The 21,223-nt window shown below is 37.0% G+C and overlaps 1 protein-coding gene across 2 annotated transcripts in view; it reads left to right on the top strand.

Moving 5' to 3' along the window:
- Nucleotides 1-763: 763 nt before the first annotated feature.
- MED23 (mediator complex subunit 23) overlaps nucleotides 764-21,223 on the top strand; it is a 43,925-nt gene continuing 23,465 nt past the window's right edge. Inside the window, exons 1-13 of one of the 2 annotated variants that reach the window (XM_086316469.1) lie at nucleotides 764-1,245; nucleotides 1,608-1,639; nucleotides 1,798-1,885; nucleotides 4,166-4,290; nucleotides 6,086-6,197; nucleotides 7,619-7,717; nucleotides 8,494-8,595; nucleotides 9,034-9,103; nucleotides 10,737-10,849; nucleotides 12,205-12,300; nucleotides 12,847-12,864; nucleotides 18,071-18,271; nucleotides 19,972-20,115. In XM_086316469.1, the coding sequence (XP_086172595.1) occupies nucleotides 1,198-1,245; nucleotides 1,608-1,639; nucleotides 1,798-1,885; nucleotides 4,166-4,290; nucleotides 6,086-6,197; nucleotides 7,619-7,717; nucleotides 8,494-8,595; nucleotides 9,034-9,103; nucleotides 10,737-10,849; nucleotides 12,205-12,300; nucleotides 12,847-12,864; nucleotides 18,071-18,271; nucleotides 19,972-20,115 (1,248 nt within the window). In that variant the 5' untranslated portion in view covers nucleotides 764-1,197. The remainder of the gene's footprint in view (nucleotides 1,246-1,607; nucleotides 1,640-1,797; nucleotides 1,886-4,165; nucleotides 4,291-6,085; nucleotides 6,198-7,618; nucleotides 7,718-8,493; nucleotides 8,596-9,033; nucleotides 9,104-10,736; nucleotides 10,850-12,204; nucleotides 12,301-12,846; nucleotides 12,865-18,070; nucleotides 18,272-19,971; nucleotides 20,116-21,223) is intronic. The other variant, XM_086316470.1, reaches the window with a different exon arrangement.

The following is a 21,223-nucleotide window of genomic DNA, read 5'->3' as shown; positions in this document are numbered from 1 at the left end:
AGGACTCTCAGGAGTCTTTTCCAACACCACAGTTCAAAAGCATCAATTCTTCGGTGCTCAGCTTTCCTTATGGTCCAACTCTAACATCCATATATGATTACCTGAAAAACCATAGGTTTGACTATATGGATCTTTGTCGGTAAAGTAATGTCTCTGCTTTTTAATATGCTGTCTAGGTTGGTCATAGCTTTTCTTCCAAGGAGTAAGCATCTTTTAATTTCATGGCTGCAGTCACCATCTGCAGTCATTTTGGAGCCCAAGAAAATAAAATCTGTCACTGTTTCCATTGTTCCCCCATCTATTTTCCATGAGGTGATGGGACCAGATACCACGATCTTAGTTTTCTTAGAGTTTTAAGCCAGTTTTTTTCACTCTCATCTTCCACTCTCATCAAGAGACTCTTTAGTTCTTCACTTTCTGCCATGAGGGTGGTGTCATCTGCATATCTAAGGTTATAGATATTTCTTCGGGCAATCTTGATTCCAGCTTGTGCTTCAATTAGCCTGGCATTTCTCATGATGTACTCTGCATATAAGTTAAATAAGCAGAGTGACAATATACAGGCTTGATATACTCCTTTGTCCTAATTTTATGGGCTTCCCTGGTGGTTCAGACGGTAAAGCGTCTGCCTGCAATGAGGGAGACCCCGGTTCAATCCCTGGGTCAGGAAGATCCCTCGAGAAGTTAATGGCAACCTACTCCAATATTCTTGCTTGGAAAATTCGTGGATTGAGGAGCCCGGTGGGTTACAGTCCACGGAGTCGCAAAGAGTCGGACACGACTTCGCTTTCGCTTTCCTTTTCCCAATTTGGAACCAGTCCGTTGTTCTATGTCCGGTTCTGTTGCTTCTTGACATGCATACAGATTTCTCAGGCGGCGCTGCCTTAGGCTGGAGGTTTCACTTGGGGGCGCTCGCATCTGGCTCGTGGATCGTGCTTCTCACAGGCGGAACTATCTGGCTGGGTCTCTTGTTTCTGTGGGCGCCATAGTCAGCGCACACCCAGCGCTCCAGGCTTCCGTGCGGGTTCCGGCTGATTGCTGGGCCCGGGAGGGGACAGTGCCGGTTTGGCGCCCAAGGAAAAAGTTGACCCCGGCGAGTGGAAGTTACCTGCAGCGTCTCGGGCCCTCTGCCCGTCCATTGACGGAGCTCGGGCCTGACCCGTGCCGCGCTCCTGGCGTCCAAGGAAGGCGAGGGTGATGGTCCAGATGGAGACGCAACTACAGAGCATTTTTGAGGAGGTGGTGGTGAGTGGAACTGCCAGGGATCCTGGGCGATGACTGTGTGAGGGGGTGGCTGGGGAGTAGCGGCTCAAGAAATCTGGCCCACGCAACCTCTCCCCACCTCTTCCTTGTTGTGACATCGAGTATGTGTGCAAGGGTTGAGCGATTCTCAAACTGCTGTCAAATTCAGTCTCATTTGAAATCCACAACACCCTTTGTTACAGACCAAGCAGGTGGGTATTGTTTGTTTCTCCTCGTTGCTGATAAGGTGATTTGCCCTATGTTGCACTGTATTATTTTGCTCGGGGAGGCCCCTCTCTCTCCCTTAAAATTAAAAAAAAAAGAAAAATCATGTTGTTTACTTTTTTTTTTTTTTTTTTTAACAGAAAACGGAGATTATAGAAGAGGCTTTCCCTGGGTGAGTGTATACATGGCAGATCTTTGAGTTTTTACCTGATGGTATCTTTGTAAGATTTTCTTTAGATCTGTCTTGGAGGTTTATAAGATCTACTATTCTGCTTATGTTGAATTACATTTTTAATACTAGTGGCAAATAATTCGATTTTTGTTTTTTAGCATGTTTATGGACACCCCTGAAGATGAAAAAACAAAACTTATTAGCTGTTTAGGGGCCTTCAGACAATTTTGGGCTGGTCTTTCTCAGGTGAGCACTGCATGTTTAATACAGTCAGCTGATGATTTTTGGCCCTTTATTTTTTTACACTTACTTTGATGTTGCTGTTAAGATTTTTCTGGAAAAGGGGAAATAAAATTGTCATCATCTTTTATTTGTCTATTCTGGCTTCCGTTCGTTTCAACTTGTATTCTTCCAGTAGAGAATCTATATTGAAAAATCAAGTTGACCATAGCACAGTGTCAGTTGTTTTTATAAATCTCTCCCAAGTTAGATTACATAAAACCATTTTCATCCTATTCTGATTTATTTAGTGCACTTCAGAACAACTGTGTTAGGAGTTGTAATGGATAAAAACTTCATTCATTTAATCAGCAAAGGAACTGGTCCAGCATTGATACAAAGATATTATAATAAAGATACTATAGTAAAGATACAAAGATGCCACAGTAAGGATCCAAAGATACTTTAACAAAATTGAGGCAAGTACAGTAAAACTTGATAACAAAGAGCATTCACCAGAAACTGCAGCCTTGTAAAAGATAAAATGTTTGAACCTTAAAGAATTCATGATCCAGTAGTATATTATTACCTTCTTATGATGCCTTATAAGTAGGAAAATGAGAACTGTTTACAGTTGAGGCACTAGTGACTAAGACTCACTACTCAGAAATGAATTGCATAGTTGCAGTACATTCGTTCTTTTACATTTCTTTTACTTTTGATTATTTTCTAATATATTCATATGATACAAAATGCGAAGAGGTGCCAAAAGTTCTACCCAATGAGTAAGATTATCTGCCTTCTGCTTCTCTTAGCTTAGTCATTTGTTTCTTTTTCTGTCTGCAATCAGTGTTTCCAGTTTATGTTTCCTTCTGGAGTGTTTAATGCATAGAATCATTGTTATAGAATGTCTGTATGCCATATACATTATTCATTAGCACCTTGCTTTTTCCCTCTTAAGTTCTCAAATTGATATAATTTTATATCAATCCATTTAAAGTTACTTCTGTCCTCTTTCTTTCTTCAGTTCAGTTCAGTTCAGTCGCTGAGTCGTGTCCGACTCTTTGCGACCCCATGAATTGCAGGCCTCCCTGTCCATCACCAACTCCTGGAGTTAGAGCAGCATTATATCCTAATATATGGCTGCACCATCCTTTGTTTAACCAGTCCCCCTGAATCCCAGGGACAGAGGAGCCTGGTAGGAGGCTGTCTATGGGGTCATGCAGAGTCGGACACGACTGAAGCGACTTAGCAGCAGCACCATGTGATAGGTTGCTTCTTACCTTTTTCTCTTTAAATAATACTATAATGAATAGTTTTAGGCAGGGGACACAGAATATATTATTGCTGGGTCAGAGGATATTTCTATGTGTAGTTTTTATAAAAATAATCTAATAGCTTCCATAAGGGTTTTACCAATTTATCCTCCCACTAGCAATATATCAGTGGGATATATATTGCTATTCCCTCAAGCCTCACAGTAGCATGTTATTGAGCTTTTTGATCTTTACCAGTCTAAAACATGAGAAATTTTATCTAAGTGTAGTTTTATTTTGCATTTCTGTGAGTGATATTGAACATCTTACATCTTTCTAACATTTTAATGTTTTAATAATTGATTAAACACTGTATGATTTAAGATAAAACCCGTCTTCAAGAATTTTGTTTTCTGACGGAGGATCCAGGAAGAAAATAAGTATTTCTAAACCAGCACTATTTATTCAGCAATAGAAATGTGTATGAGGGACAGTGGTAGCACAGAGCAGGACATCTTTAGAATATTCTGGAAGGTAATCTTTGATTTGGGCACCACATTTTGGTATCAGATTTAAAGTTTTGCAGGTCTAGAAACTGGATATGTCATTAGTTCATAACTGATTTGGCTCTTAGGGATCAGATTCACTAAAGTCTCATGAGGCTGATGTACTAATTCATAGTGGATTTTTCCTCCAGTGACGGGGATATTTATATCTGCCATTAAGGGCACTGCTTAGAGTGCCTTGCACAGTCTTTGCTAGACTTTTTTGTTGATCATGAATATGTTAATAAAATCGTACTCTTTTTGGAGGTCCCATATAGTAAAAATGGTGGAAGTTTTAATCTATATAATTGTGTGATTTTAAGCTTAATATAACTTGGCTACTACATCTGAATTTTTTCAGTTCTTCTTAAATTGTTTTCATCCATTAATTTATAATGAAGTATCTCACTCATAGTCTTCATGTATACTCCCAGATGCTATTAGCTTTTTGTTACTTATAAAATATAAGTTTAGACCTAAAATGTGATCATTTTCTAATTTTCCAGGAATCTCATGAACAGTGCATCCAGTGGATTGTTAAATTCATTCATGGCCAGCATAGTCCTAAAAGAATTTCTTTTCTTTATGACTGCTTAGCAATGGCAGTCGAGACTGGTCTCCTTCCACCCAGGTATGGTTAATGATGAATATGAGCAATCTAAAAAATTTTCTTTTTTTTAATTAATGTTTAGAAATTGGTTGAGGTGGTTGTTGTAAAAGGAAAAGAGAATAAAGAAGGCAGTTACAGTCAACAAAAAGTGCTTCATAGTATCTCAGTTTTCATTTTGAGGATGCAATATTCTTAAAATTGTATACTTCAGGTGCTCAAAACCAGGCAGGCTTTGCCTTTTAGCCCAGGGATTAAAATCACTCACTTTGACAAGCTTTTTCAGGTAGTGTTTGTTGTATTTGTTATAGTCACTGATTTGTTTGTTGAATTTTTTAGATTCCACATATAAGTGATGTCATATAGTATTTGTCTTTCTCTGTCTGACTTATTTCACTTAGCATTATACTCTTCCAGTCTGTCTATGTTATTGCAAATGGCAAAATTTCATTCTTTTTTTGTGGATGAGTAGTACACTGTGTGTGTGTGTGTGTGTGTGTGTGTGTGAGAGAGAGAGGGACATCTTTACCCATTCATCTGTTGAGGGACACTTAGGTTGCTTTCTTATCTTGGCGATTATAAATAATGCTGCTATGACCATTGGGATGTGTGTATCTTTTCAGATTAGTGTTTTTGTATTTTTTAGTTATATACCCAGGAGTGAAATTCCTGGGTCAGTTCCAGTTAACTTTTGCTGGATGATGAATTGCCTCAGTACTTCATGGCTTAAAACAGTAATAATCCTTTTATTATTAACATTCACGATTACAGTGCTTGCTTGGACAAGGAGTAGGAAGGATTTTCTCAGGTTTTGTGTTTGCAGTCGGATGGTGGCTATGACTGGAGTCATGACAAAGATTTTCCCATTCATATGCCTAACTGTCACCTGAGACATCAGCTGGCACTATTGGCCAGAACGTACATATGCCTTCTCTGTGTGACCTTGACTTTCTCACAGTGTAGTGGAGTCCAGGAGCAAGCCTTCATAAGAGGGCTAGGCAGAAGCTGTATCACTTTGCCTTGAAAGCCTTTCCATTTGCCAGTCTTGGACCTGCCCAAACCGAGGGATAGATTTTTTTTCTACCCTTTTGACACTGATACTCTTCCTGGGAGCAGCATCAATATCACATTTTAGAAGAGTATGTGGGGTCAAAAGTCTTATTGCAGCCGTCTTGGAAAAACACAGTTTGCCACTAATTGGTTAATGATACACATTTAACCAATAGCTTTTGGTACATTTCTTTCTAGCAAAAATATAACAGAATTAATATTACTTAGTTCTACTTTGGAGAAGGCAATGGCACCCCATTCCAGTACTCTTGCCTGGAAAATCCCATGGACAGAGGAGCCTGGTAGGCTGCAGTCCATGGGGTCGCTAAGAGTCGGACACGACTGAGCGACTTCCTTTTCACTTTCATGCATTGGAGAAGGAAATGGCAAGCCACTCCAGTGTTCCTGCCTGGAGAATCCCAGGGATGGGGGAGCCTGGTGTGCTTCTGTCTGTGGGGTTGCACAGAGTTGGACAGGGCTGAAGCGACTTAGCAGCAGGAGCAGTTCTATTTTAGGACTTCGATGGTGGCTCAAGATGGTAAGGAGTCTCCTTTGGGTTTAGTTCTACTTTGGGTTTAGTCTTTCATATAAGTAAAAAATATAAAATGCTTTATGTAATTTTTTGAAAGTGTGCTTGAGTAATGTACCTTTATGACAATTATTAACACTTACTGTGACAAATATAATATCCAGAGTTTGTGGATCTTGGCTATTAGAGAACTTACAAAAATCCTGTCTTGTAACTGGAATGGGTATTCCTTTTTTCTAGGATGGTTTGTGAATCCCTGATAAACTCTGACACACTTGAATGGGAAAGAACACAGCTTTGGGCCTTAACATTTAAACTGGTTCGGAAAATAATTGGAGGGGTGGATTACAAGGTATTTTTTTTTCCGATTATAAAAAGTAATTGCTGTCAGATATGATTAATTTTTCAGTGTATATTAGTTTCACATAAAAGAAATGAAGTGGAAGCATTTATAAAATCTGTCTCTTTTTTGTTGTATTTCCTGAAGGAGTTTAAAATCGCCCAGTGTTTCCCACAGCTCTCTGCTGCTCTCCCAACATTCTTAAAAGTGCAGGTGGCTGATAAACTTCTATGACAAGTAGGGAGTCACCAAGCAGACTCGGTTCTCTCATGCCACAGATCTTATGATGTCGGGGCCCCTTTCCAATGGAAGGGCATAGAGCAGGGAGGTGTGGAATTGAGAAGGGATGCAGGCATCAGCTGACAAAGGGAGCAAATCCTGCTTCACCTTGGCCACCTTGGACACTGTCATTCCTTAACTGGTGTCTTCAGCACTCTGCTCTTCACCAAAACCAACAGCATACACTCTCTAATTGTGTCTCATAACACAGCTCAGGAGTTCCACAGCTGCAGAAGCTTCTGCTTCATTCAAGCCACTTTAGTTATTGTCTCTTGAAAGACTTGCAGATACCTGACCCTGTGCATTATATCTGTATTTCCACTGATCTCAAATGATTTAACTGATAATTATTGGTCAGAGTCATGATTTCATACAAAATTAGTTCTAAGAAGCCTTTTCTGATTATTTTCTATTTACTTGTACTTCACTTTCCTTAGCAGGTTAATGTATAGTTTTTACTTCCTTATTTGTATGGTGCTTCGTAATTGTTTCTTTCGTATATATGTTCTATCTTTTACAAGACTGATCACATAGTTTATACTACGAATGAAATGTCTTCTCTGTGTATTAGATTCTTCTCTGAAATAATGCAACTGGTAATAGATCTGAATAGATAACCAGTTAGCAGAATAGCCTTATTGGCTAAGTTTGAGGGGTTAAAGTATGTGATGGATGATGAGAAAGAGGGAATGAAGTTAGAATATATACCAAAAGGAAGGTGCAGAAAAGGTTGTCTGCCAAAAAGTTGAATATTTATTGTCCATGTTTTTCAGAGTATTTTCAAGTTCTTCCAAATATATTTTTGTCTGTTAAGCTCAAATTAAACTTTTTGGTCCCTCGTAATAATAGAAACTTTTCTAATGTTATGAAGGTGAGAAAAGCTGAACGGAATGTGAAAAGTTTAATTTTTATCTATAAGTGACTTCCTTTGTTCATTCATATGGCAAGCCAGTCTTCAGAATTCTGCTTTGGAATACGATGCTTCTCTTGGGTTAATGTTAGGGGTTTGAATGTTAGCTTTGTTTCAGAAAAATTAAAAGTGTGACTTTGAGGGTTACATATTTTTCCAAGTATATAATCTTGAAAGCTTTAGGCATTTTAACCGGCACCTGGGACTTTTAAAAAATTTAATCTATGACTTTTTGTTCTATCAGGGTGTTCGAGATCTCTTAAAAGTGATTTTGGAGAAAATCTTGACAATTCCCAATACAGTGAGCTCAGCTGTTGTACAGCAGCTTTTGGCAGCAAGAGAGGTAATTTAAACTTGTCTGCAATTCATTGATCATCTCCTAAAGATGTCTAGTTTTATAGTTCTATGCTTTTAAAATTTACAGTAGTTTGTAAAATGTTCCATTTCTTCTACAAAATTCATATTTTAAAGGTACAGTTTCACTTCCACTGTATTTCCAAAGGAAATTTTACGTTTTAATTCATAGTTTTTAATTATGAAAACAACAATATTGATATTATTGTATCTTCAACCATTATAAGATGTTGTCCTATGGGCCACTTTAAAGATCTTTGTGCTTTGTACCTAATGTTGCAAGAATTGTTATTTTAGTCTGTGCCTTCCGGTTGGTTTTAGTAACTCAGTCGTTTCCGACTCTTTGTGATACTATGGACTGTAGCTTGCCAGGCTGCCCTGTCCATAGAATTCTCCAGGCAAGAATACTGGAGTGGGTTGCCATTCCCTTCTCTAGGGCATCTTCCCGACCCAGGGATCGAACTTTGGTCTCCTGCATTTCAGGCGTATTCTTTACCACCTGACCCAACAGGGAAGTCTACCAATATTTAATGCATGTTCAGTGTTACTTGCTATCAGGAATCTAGTCTGTTATTTACTATCAGCAATCATTGTATTAATCTTCATTTTTAGATATTCACATTTAAATGAATTCTTATGCTATATTTAAGCCAACTGAATCCATGAAATAATATCTCTACTTTTTAAATATCATTGTTGTTGGATTTAAAGGGCACATCTGTGGGACTATTCAAAATAATAACATAGCCCTTTTGTGTTTCCTAGGTTATAGCATATATCTTGGAAAGAAATGCTTGTTTACTACCAGCATATTTTGCAGTCACAGAGATCAGGAAACTATATCCTGAGGGAAAACTTCCACATTGGGTAAATTTGATGTTTTTTAAAAAATTTTTAATAGAAATTTTTATTAAAAATTATTATATTAATCTGACTTTTTGTGTGCTTATTTTTTAATGGTCACTTTATCCTTAGATAATATGTGATTTTTTTTTATGATGCATTTCTTTAATTTTTCTGCTATCCTGTTGAGATAGTTTATATATATATCATTTCATAAAATATACACAGCTTCATCAAATAGCTAAGGACATGGTGCTATGACCTGGCTTAATTCAGGGATAAATGAACTGGCAAGTAATTGTTTAGGAGGACATGAAAGAGAACTAACCTTTCAGTAGTTTTACGTGCCCGGAACGGTACTAAATCTTTACATGTTATCTCGTTTTATGTAAATGATTCTTATATTCAGAGCATCTTGATGTTATTTTTCTACTTACTTGTTTTCATTTTATTTTGTTTTAGTTACTTGGAAACCTGGTATCAGACTTTGTGGATACCTTCAGGCCAACAGCAAGGATAAACTCCATTTGTGGTAAGATTATAATTTAAAATATTCTAAATAGTACCTGATTTTTAGTGAGCTGACTACTGAACCAAGTTGATGGATGAAATCTTATACGTGTCTTGGTGACTTGCCATTTTAGTATAACTCTACGCTACGCTATGCTAAGTCACTTCAGTCGTGTCCGACTCTGTGCAACCCCATAGACAGCAGCCCACCAGGTTCCCCCGTCCCTGGGATTCTCCAGGCAAGAACACTGGAGTGGATTGCCATTTCCTTCTCCAATGCTTGAAAGTGAAAAGTGAAAGTGAAGTCGCTCAGTCGTGTCTGACTCTTAGCGACCCCATGGACTGCTGCCTACCAGGCTCCTCCATCCATGGGATTTTCCAGGCAAGAGTACTGGAGTGGGGTGCCATTGCCTTCTCTGAGTATATCACTTTTCACTTTCATGCATTGGAGAAGGAAATGGCAACCCACTCCAGTGTTCTTGCCTGGAGAATCCCAGGGACGGGGGAGCCTGGTGGGCTGCGGTCTCTGGGGTCACACAGAGTCGGACACGACTGAAGCGACTTAGCAGCAGCAGCAGCAGAGTATAACTCTACTCCCCAGGCACCTGGAAGTCTCAGCAGATCTGTCTCTCTGGCTCTAGCACACCACACTGTTTGACTCCCAGCCCCTTCCAGTTCATACCTTTGCCCTGTATATAATTTCTTTTGTTTTCCACTTGTTTCATGTTTATTAGAGTCTCTGAATTTCCTTTTAAAAATAAGCACATGATTTACAGTTTTTACAGTTCTCATATGTATATTCCTGAATTACTTCTAGAAATCATGGTAACCTTAGAACAGCCTGGGATTATAGACCCTTATTTAATCAATGACCAAGTTTTAGCACTTTCTGTGAGTCAGTTACTATTCTGGGCACTGGAAATACAAAAAGGAAATGAAAAGGACACTAGACCAATAATTCTTAGGCTTTTAGCTTTCATAACTGAGAGGATATTGACATCATTTGATGAATTATGGAAAGTGGTGCAGGTTTGAGAAGAGAGGATGAATTTAGTTTATGTTATATTGAACTTAAGGTGCCTGTAGGACATCCCAGTGACAACATTTATCAGGCATTGGATACATGAACTGATTAATGGTCATATACTACATCTAAGGCCTCTAGGAACATCATGTTTAAAGTTACTTAGTTTGACCTGAGATTAAAGGTCTGTAAGCTTTTTCTATAAATGGTGATACAACAGATATTTTGGCATTGTGGGCTATGCATTCTTACAGCTACTCGACTCTGCCATTAGCGTGCAAAGGAGTAGCATTCCAGTAAAACTTGATGAGAGCAGGTGGATTTGGTTCACGGATTGTAGCTTGCTGAACTCTGTCCCTGGACAAATGCAACATTTGTGAGTTTGGAAGTTTTGCACAATTTGGTCTTTAACCAGCTGGGCTAAAAATATTCAAAGAAAATCCCCAGACTTCTAGCTAATCAAAACATATTTTTAACCAGTGCCTGGTTCAGCATGATATTCAGCATGATATTCATTAACATTAACCAGTGCCTGGTTCAGCATGACATTCATTAAATTTGTAGAGTGAATGAAGGACTAGGCATTGCTATGTTCACATTTATTTAGAAGCGTTTTTTGTAATACCTACAGGCCGTTGCAGCCTTCTACCAGTTGTAAATAATTCGGGTGCCATTTGTAATTCATGGAAATTGGACCCTGCAACTCTCCGTTTTCCTTTGAAAGGCCTTTTGCCATATGATAAGGTATGTTGCTCAATATGATGGAGCTTTTGATCCATCAGAGTCTTCATCCAAGATTATATATTATGTAATGCTAAATTGTCTCTTCATAGACTGAAAAAGTAAATATTCAATGAAAGATAGTTTATAACCATAAACTATGGTTTATGTCATATGATTTCAGGATCCAAGTTTAGCCTGTGGTTTGTGATATTATGGTGTTTATGTTCCAGTGGTCCACTTCCTGGCAAAGTACTTCGTGTTAGATAATTGAATTTTTAAATTGATTCCTTGTTTTCACATTTCCTTTACAAAGCAAGGACTAAACATGAATTTGCAGTGTCCCTAAAACTTGAAGAGTGAGCCTCCTTATTTGTTGCATTTTTTTCAAAAGGGGAGAGGTGGGGAAGGACAAAAGTAGAGTAGAAATTTCTCAAGGAGAAAAATCCACATATATCCATAATATGAAATATGAGATATAGACATAAAGCTTTGATGAAACACATTGGCAGATTTATCTTACTATCTTGGGGTTTGGAGGGATGACAGAGCAGGTTATAGGGAGGGCCAGATAGTGTTCTGTAAATGTTTCATGTCAAAAATGACGTAGAGAGTGATTGGGAGACTTACCCCAAAGTGAAGGAGGGTAAAATAGTACAGCTAAGGTGACAGTTCACAGCTCTTGGGATGCTAGTCAGCAATACTTTGAAAGATGAAAAAGTGATAAACTAAGTGGAATGTACAATCATAGCAGTCATAAAAACAGATAAACTTATTGTGTACTTCCTATATGCCAGGCCCAGTTTTAAGAACTTCACTTCATAACAACTTTTATTCTTAAACTATCATCTTACTATTTCCAGTATCCGGGTGATGAAACTGAGACACAGCGTGGGGTGTTAACTTTACAAACAGTATCGTCAGGATTTGAACTCAGATAATCTGAGTTGGAATCTACACTATAAATCCCTGTGCTGTCAAGTCATTTGTCCTCCCGAATCTGGAAATGATGTTTACGTTTATACTTACAGAAGAATGGTTAGAAACTGCCTCCTTTCCTCTTTGATAGATTTCTGGGCAGAAAATCCATTCCTTACAGTGATGCTTAAGACTTTCACATGACTGTGGCCGAAGCCATTCCTAAAGTTTTCTCTATGACCATGAGCAAGTCCCTTCAACTCAGTTACATCATTTATCAAATGAAGGGTGGGAGCAGATTAATGTAAACACTAAAATCCTTTGATTTTTTCCCACTAGATACTGCCTACTGTGTGAAGGTAACAAGAGCCTTTAGAGGATTTTTTTATCCCAATTTCAAATTTTTTGAATGAACATTAACTCTGATCTTGAAGCAATGATTTTCTTTATTTTCTTTAAAGGATCTGTTTGAACCACAGACTGCTTTGTTGAGATATGTTTTGGAGCAGCCTTATTCCAGGGATATGGTCTGCAATATGCTAGGTTTAAATAAGCAGGTACTGTACTGTGCTGGAAACCTAGTAAATTCTGCATAGAATCTGCACTATTCTTTTCTCTTTTCTTTGCTATAGCTAACTGAGCAAAACAGTTAAGAACTATTTGATGATTTTTTTAAATATATTGTTTATTAAGTAATATATTGTTTCTATCATTTATATATTGCTTTAAGAATGTTTAAATTAAAAAGGAGATATTTTAAAAGTTGGTTTATTTTGCATTGCTTTTTTTTCTATAAGGCCAGTTTCAAGTATACCTTGTGCCAGAGAAACCTACACATGACTTAACCATAATTTTTGACTTTTTTTTTTGTTTGGGTGTCTATTTTTATAACCCTTGGTATCTTCAGCATGGCCTCAATTGCTGGTTTTTTGTTTTTTTTTTTCTTTTTGGTGTATGTTTTTGGTGGTTTGACATGTGGGCGGGTTTGTGCTGACTCTGGGTTCCTTGAGGCTGGCCTCATAGTCACTGTTTTGTCTTTTCTTTTTTTCTTCCTTTATTTTTGTTCTGTCCTGTCTTGTCCTGCCCATCCTCCAATGCTCTAGACCTTGAACATTGCTCAGGTATGTTCACAACCTTACTGTTGTATTGTGACTAACGATACGCTGGCCGCTTTGTAGCCACTGATTCCATTTAGAGAATACATGTATGGTCGGGGCTTGAAATTGGCAGGACCATGCTGAGACCAAGGCCACTAAAATGAATTTCTTCTTGGGATATGAGAGTTGTTTTTGGTGGATTGTTTTTGGTTTTGGTTTTTGGTGTTTGTTTGTTTTTTGTTTTTTGTTTTTAAATATTCTTTTTTTTTTTTTTTAATCAAGAGACAACACCTGGCATTTGATAAAGCCTGTCATTTTTTGATGAGTTGTTTTTCCTTCCCACTCCATTTTACTGTTTTTCCTACTTTAGGGCTAAAGCTAGCCTGGTGGAATTTTCAGAGATGGAAAGATTTGTGGTGGCCTTTATCTTTCCAGATAATTAAAACATAAACAAACAACAACATCAATAAAAATACCTGCCTTGCTTTGCCTAAAAACAAAAACAAATTAAAAACAAAACAAAAAAAGAGAAAAAAACAGTTTAACAGAGATACGTTACTTTTACAAGTTGGAGTGGTAAGCGTCACATGGGGAAGTTTTTTTGGAAACGTGGAGATTGACTAAGAAATGTCACACTCTTAGGTGACCCCACACCTGCTTGACAAACACCCTTCTTTGTCAGTCTTTGCCGGAAGTGACCCCCTCCTGGAGTGAGCGCCTCTCAGTGGAAGCCCACCTGTGGCAGGAGGAACACGAAATGGCCAGACTTTATAAAACGAACTCTTATACATTCCCAAGTCTGTTCCAGGACTTTTCACCTTTGAGATTTTAAGCAAAATAGTGATTCTAATTATTTTTGTTAAAAATTTTTGAGCCCAGCATATTAAAATAGACCAGCTTTTTGATTTTAATAAGACGTTCTTGTCCAAGTTGTATAAAATAGCGTTGCTGTTTGCAATACTATAGTGAAGGTTGTGCCAGTGCTTCCATTTATAAAGCCCTATTTTTAAGGACATATAGCTTGGCCATAAAACTTGCTCAGTGTTGAAACTTTGCATGCCAAACCTCACCCTAGTAGCAGTATCTCTTTTATTATTTTAAGTTTTTTCTTCTGAAAAATTTACCAAGTCTTCTTGTTTGGACAAGCCTTTGTTCATGTGAAACTGAAACTGCTTCACAGCACAGTAGCTGACAGTTACCTCACATAACCTGTCAGTGTAACATCTTAAACACCAAGTCATTAACTCTGATGAGCTTTCACTTGAGTTAGAGGTAAGTATTCAGTTAACCTTGAAAGAATGCTTTCATGCTGTCTTAAACCTAATTTTTGCAATAAACTTTAAGGCATACTTGACTCAGGTTTTTTTTGCAGTTTGGTGAATAAACATACCCATGGTCATTTGAATCCCGCCCCCCAGATATCCTTAGCCATCCTTAACTTTTTGCTTTTGGAGGGCAGCTCTTCTTAAACGAGAAACTGATGAAATTTAGAGAAGGATATTTCTGATCTGATCCTTTTAATAACAAGTTTCAACCTAAAAAAAGTTTATGACTAAGACATAAATCCGTAAAAAATAAAGTTTATAATGGAAATGCTGACAGAACATTATTAGTATTGATCCCACTGTAGTGTAAACATTGTCAAAAGTTCACAATTCATCAGTAATTGTTTTGGTAGAAAACACTGTAGTGAGTGGATTTGTAAATGTAAGCTTTATGCCGAATTGACATATTATTTTTACCACCTAGAAAGTAGGGTGGAAAATGAGAGCACACTGTATAAGAAGCATATGACTAAAAATTAACAAGTTATCATATCTGTTATCATTACAGAACTATATCCAGCACTATACTTTCTTATCCTTTCTCTAGCAATGCAATAATTTACTTAAAGCTTTGAAACCTTTTAAGAGCTGTCCATATTGTATTTTCCAGTAGGAATTGGGCTATGGTACTTTATCCTAAAATCGGTTGCATTCAGAAGGTCATAAATAGCCCAGTTCTGTGACCAGTAGGGTAGAGTGTTCACAGTGGAAAAATCCTGTTTTGTGTGTTTGCACAACAGTTTGTGTTCCTTCTCCTGAAAAAGAGCATTACAAAACAGATTCATTCCTCAAGCTCTTAGATGTGGTGGTGTATGAACTCTGGCAGTGCTAAGATAGTGAAGTACTAGACTGATCATTCAGTTTATCCTTAAAAGGCACCATTGAAAGTGGTATTAACTGACAGGGGACTCCAGTTCTGGTTGGTAGAGAATATGATAAATGAAATACAAAGAGATTTTTCTTCCCAAGTTGTCCTGAATAAATACTGCTTTAAAATTAATTTCTATCTCTGAAATAATGGTTTTTAAATTAACCAATGCCTACCTAAGTGTGTGGGCTTCCAAAGAACCCACCTGCCAGCGCAGGAGACAAGAAACACAGGTTCGATCCTTGGGTTGGGAAGATTCCCTGGAAGAGGGCATGGCAACCCACTACAATATTCTTGACTAGAGAATCCCATGGACAGAGGAGCCTCGTGGGCTACAGTCCATGGGGTCTCAAAGAGTCGGACACAACTGAAGCAACTTAGAATGCACACACCTAATTACAATATGTTAAAATTGTACCACATAAGCAGTACCAAAACCATTACATGGAAATACCAGGGGCCACTTAATATAGGATATGGTTACTAAGACTGAAAGCATTATCATTTGCCATTTTAAATAGTGGTGGGAAAAAAATCAAGGGCATGGAGGGGATTAATATTCATGTTTCCATTAATGCCTTGTGGCTGATTTTCAGATTGAAAATCTAAAATAAGTTTCCAATACAGTTTGACCATTATGCAGAAATTAAAATGCTAAATTTAGATTCTTACTGCTAAAAAGAGGCTTTAACTAAACATTCATATATGTATGATGTAAGCTAATTCAACTTATATACCTACATCTTGAAGACTTAAATTTATGAAAGCTTTCAGCAACTTGTGAATAGTCATAGACATAGCATCCATTGGCTACCAGTCTAGTGATTGATAATTAAAGTCATTAAACTGATTTACAGATACGTTCCACTTTATAAAATAATTTGTGTGGTAGGGAGTCTTAATTTTAATGAACTTACCTTTTAGCAGTTGAAAACTAAAACGAAACGTACTCTAGTTAGCAGCACAGCTCATTTTATAATCCATACTTCTCTCTCTCTCTCTTTTTTTGGTATTATTAAAATTGGCAAGTAAAAGAGGAACGTAAGTTTAAGCTATCCCTAAGCATGGTTTGAGAACTATCCTTGGATTTAACCAGAAACACCTGGGAAACGCAGAGTTGATTTTGACAGATGTTCTTCTACCCTCAGACTAAGTAGCTGCATTTGGTGCCCTAGATATACCTGACTGATTTAACTATTAATAGAAAATTTGGGGGTAGTCTTGAGTCTTAATACATATTGAATGATTGTCAGCTTTGACTGTAAATTTCCTAGTTCTTACTTTGCCAAAATCTTAGTATTTTTGGTTTTCCTCTGAATCATGAACTCTTTGACCATAAATCACTACACTTCTAAAAATATGTAGGTTAAAATTCAGTTTTTTTAAACAAATAGCCAGTACTAACATGGAAAACTCAAAAAAAATGACCCAGGTGCTAAAAAGCAACCTTGTTTAGTTTATTCTTTTTTCCTGAAGCAGATTGATGGAAGACTGTCGTGGGTGGAGGAATAGATGACAAATTGGTTAGTTTCCAAACTAGAACCAAATTCCCATCACTAATGAAAAATTCCTACTGGAAATCCTGGCTTTACTTCTTTTCACAAATTTTTCTGACTCTCGTATACTTGGAATGATCTCACTCTAAATTTGTGTTGTCGGACACGTTTCTTAGGTTGCTGGTGGTTGGCAGAACTAGTGAATTTCAAGCCCTGTACACAGTAGTTTTGCATGCTGATTTAAGAAATAGTTTGTAGTGTTGTCTGTTGCACTTTGCTCTGCTTCATAATGATAATTACATTTGGAGGAAAAGTACTGTAGTCCCAACTGGTGGTGTTAATATTGCTCTTCGTAAAACTGTAATGTGGTTGAACTGTGATCATGGCATTGTGTTTTTGGAAAAATTATGAAACAACCATTGATGCTTACTGTTTTGGATAGATGTTTGTTTTATTTGCATGCTTTAAGGAAGTGCAGCTATATTGGAGCTTTACAAGTTTGGAGCTGGCAGAAAGCATGCAAAAGAGGGGATGCTATTCATTATGTTTTGTTTTTTTCCAAATTCGTCCCCATTTTGCATTTTTCCCCTAAATTTAAAGAAATCATATCCCTTTTTCATGGCAAAAGACTAATAATCACATCTAAAGTTTATAGGGAACGCATCTATATTAGTATTGTATTCATTAGTAAGGCTTCCAACTGCCTGGCTATTAAGTCATATAACATATTTTATTAAAATATGAAAATGGCTTAAAATATGGCTTAACATTTCTTTTGATAAAAGCTTTTGAATCACTTTACAAAGCATAAACCTTTTTGCCTCTAGAAAGGGAAGTTGCATTTTCATTTTAGTGTTTAAACTCAATTCTTTTTCTTGTTTTAGATTTTAAAATAGTCTAATTTAAAATTAAAGCTGCATAATGTTTGACTTCTAAGAGGGAAGAACATAGCTTTAACTTTAAGGTCTTTTTTTTTTTCTAATAGAGGAAGTTTCCATTTCAGTATCAAATAAGTACCACATGTTGAAAAACAGACATTGAATATTTAGATATACATCTGTATATAAAGCTAGTGTAAACCAGTGGTGACTACTTTTAGATCACACACTGCTTTGTTCGCTCTCTTGTCATAATATGTGATTCCTGGAAATCCAGGATTTTCATATTTTGAATTGGATTGCAAAATTAATACTGTTATCACCATTTCATATATCTTTAAAATGATCTTTGTTCAAGAAATAATTAACAGAATTTTCTACTGTGTAGTTCCCTCTGTCATTCTGGAACAATGATGTCTGTAGTAAAAGTTAATGGGAAGCCTGTTTTAGGTGAGACCTGAAAACTAATTTTTTATGAAACTCATCCTCTGTGATAATATAACATGATGCAGCTTTAATGGACTAAACCTAGCCTTAACTTTCTAAGTTCAACTTCATTCCATGCTTCTTGGCCTCTTTGTTACAATGAATACCCATTAACTGGTAACTTCTGAAACTAACTGGGAGGCTTTTGGAATACTGTATTTAATCTCTGCCCTACAGCACAAGCAGCGCTGCCCTGTGCTGGAGGACCAGTTGGTGGATCTGGTGGTTTATGCCATGGAGCGATCTGAGACCGAGGAGAAGTTTGATGATGGGGGAACGAGCCAACTCCTCTGGCAGCATCTCTCGAGTCAGCTCATTTTCTTTGTGCTTTTCCAGTTTGCAAGTTTCCCACATATGGTCCTTTCTCTTCATCAAAAGGTAAGTACACACCCTTTTTCAGAGCCACTTCACCTGTTGATTAGTATATTTCAGACGGGTGTATCTAGTGAACGCAAGTTCCAAGCTCTGATTTCTCTTTTGTTCAGTGCTCTTACGGTTTCTTCACTTTTCACTTTCTTGTCACTGTGAAAACTGATTCAGGTATTCATTGCACATATTCACAGTGCCAGGACCAGGAGATTCCAAATGAAAAGGCCTAATATAGTGCCCTCAGAGAGCTCCTTGCTGGTGAGAAGATGTAGGTATAAACAATTGGGTTATAATAATAATGGAAGCATGTTTCCTTGCAATAGAAATGAAGGAGAAAAGTCTCTGTTAAAGACACCCAAGAATGGCTTTCTCAAAGGGGGCTTGAAACTATTACTTGAAAAACAAGTAGAAATTTGCCAAGGGGAAAAAGGTAGGAAAGTGTTTCCATGGCAATAAAGTGATCATTTAGAAAGAGGTAGAAATGTGTGAAAACATGAAAGAAAACTATAGAAGGGAAAGTGTTGGTGAGATGAGGAAAGCAGGAAAGTAAGACCAGACATGGAGACCTTTATATGCCCCTGTGTTTGTTCTAAGGATTTAAATTTACTTTGGGAAGTAAATGAGGAACGGAAAGACATCATCAGATACAAGCTGGAAAAATTACTGCTAAGCATCACATATGGGAAGACAGTGATGTAGAGATGAATGAAGCCAAAATCAGAGGCCAAGAAACTAGTAAGGGAGCTGTTGCAGTGGTCTGGGTGAGAGAGGCTGAGGGCCTAAAGCAGAAAAGAGGAGGAGCCAGAAACCAGGTAGGCTGGGAAATATATTAATAGGACTTGATGGCAATAGGTGACAGAGTAACAGGAATCCAGGATCACTCACTGGTTTCTGCTTTGGCAGTGAATGAAAAAGGAGGACAGTGAATCCAAAATAGAGAACACGAGTAGAAGAGTAAGTGTGTGGGAAGGGTTGGCTTTAGGCATAAGGCTTTATACACATTGAGTGGGAGTGGGAATAAAATAAGTGTTGTTATATCTGTAACATCTTGATAGCCTGGATTATCTTGGGGAAATTTTTCATAAAACTTGTTAAAATCCTTTTGACCACCACTTACTTACCACCCCTATCACCACCACTGGTTTCTGTTACAATCTATAGGAAACTAGGAAAAGTATTTTTGATAACCAGTCCTTGAAGAGTTAAAAATAAATAAATTTAACCTTTTTGTTATAATAATAACAAACTCTGGTATTTTTTTTAAATTTATCTATTTTTGATTGGAGGATAATCGCTTTGCAATGTTGTGTTGGTTTCTGCCATATGTCAGCATGAAGCAGCCATAGGTGTACATATGTTCCCTCCCTCTTGAACCTCCCTCCCACCTCCCACCCCAGACTCCTTGTGTTTTGATGCAGTATTTTTAGTAATATTCCCATATTAAACTTGATTCTCGTGCACACATACTCGACTTAATTATGTCTAAAACATTTCATTTTTGATAAGCATAGTTGTTTTGGAGATCAGGGAGAAGCAATATTAATTTTAAAAGCTTTGCTGGGTGTGCCTTGAGTAGAGACAAAGTAATCAGTAAATGCCAAAGTTAGATGCTAACTTTCTAAGAGCAAGATTTCTCTCTCTATTTTTTTCTTTAAACTTTATAAATCTATTTCTTTGACTGCAGATGTGCATTTAAATATCTTTTACAGTTGGCAGGGCGAGGACTGATTAAAGGCAGAGATCATCTTATGTGGGTTCTCTTGCAATTCATTTCTGGAAGTATTCAGAAAAATGCACTAGCTGATTTTCTTCCTGTCATGAAGCTCTTCGACCTTCTGTACCCAGAAAAAGAAGTAAGTTTGGCTACTGAATTAGAATTATGTCTAGTTTATGTTTAAGAATGTTAGTGTAATTTTGTGAAAAGAGCACCGGACTTGAAAAATGGAAACATGGTTCTTTTCCCAGTTTTTGTAATACCTGTAATCATGGGATGGACATTCAGTCTCTCTTGACATTAGTTCATTTCTATGTAAAATGAAGAAATTTAACTGGATTGTTTCTGAAGTTTATCTTTAATCACAGTCAGATCACAGTCGAACATCTAGTATAGCAAACTCTTTCTCTATATTTTAAAAAGGTTTACAATTTTTTAAGAATGTGAAACTGTTTTAATATATACACATTTAAGGACCAAATAACATCAGTATCTGTTAATTTTTTTTTCCTTTGGTTGTTTGCTAATTGAGTATGTCACACTAATAAAGTCCCTGTCACATCTGATTCTTTGTGACCCCATGGACTGTAACCTATGAGGTTCCTTCATCCATGGAATTTTCCAGGCAAGAATACTGGAGGGTGTTGCCATTTCCTTGTCCAGTGTCACACCAGTGCTTATTATATAAGGTGTTTGAAATATGGTATGTATTGATGATTGCCATTTTTTAGGAACATTTTATTACGGAAATTTTTAAATGCACCAAAAATGTAAAGTAAATTAAAAAAAGAAACTCTTATGTACCCATCACCAAGAAATATTCTTATTTCATCTTTCCTCCTCATCTTGTTTTTCCTAATGCTGGATCATTTTAAAGCAAATTCCAGACATCTATGTCATTTCACCCATCAATATACAGTACATCTGATGCTGCTCATTTAGATTGCTTATCTCTTACATGTTGTTGAAAAGCATACATGTGACTCTTAGAAATTCTCTATTCATGTTTATCACACTCAGTAAAATAATGATGTGATTAATTTCTTCATATGATGTGTTTAAATTTTAAAGAATAAAAATTTAATGATTGTAAATGCTCTGTTTTCTTGGAAAGTAAAAGCAGTCTTTTAATAGTTTCAATATTTGATAGCTGTTAGATCTGATTTGTATTATTGAACAAAGGACAACTGGAGCTAAATTAATACAGGATATTTTAAAAAGAAGTATAGCGGAAATGGATTACTATA

The sequence above is a fragment of the Bos grunniens genome, chromosome 9 (genome assembly GCF_055505025.1).
Source record: "Bos grunniens cultivar Pamir isolate PY7600 chromosome 9, Bosgru_T2T1.0, whole genome shotgun sequence".
NCBI classification, from domain to species: domain Eukaryota; kingdom Metazoa; phylum Chordata; class Mammalia; order Artiodactyla; family Bovidae; genus Bos; species Bos grunniens.
Note: the sequence above shows the minus strand (reverse complement) of the source record. Positions and strands in the feature narration are given on the sequence as shown.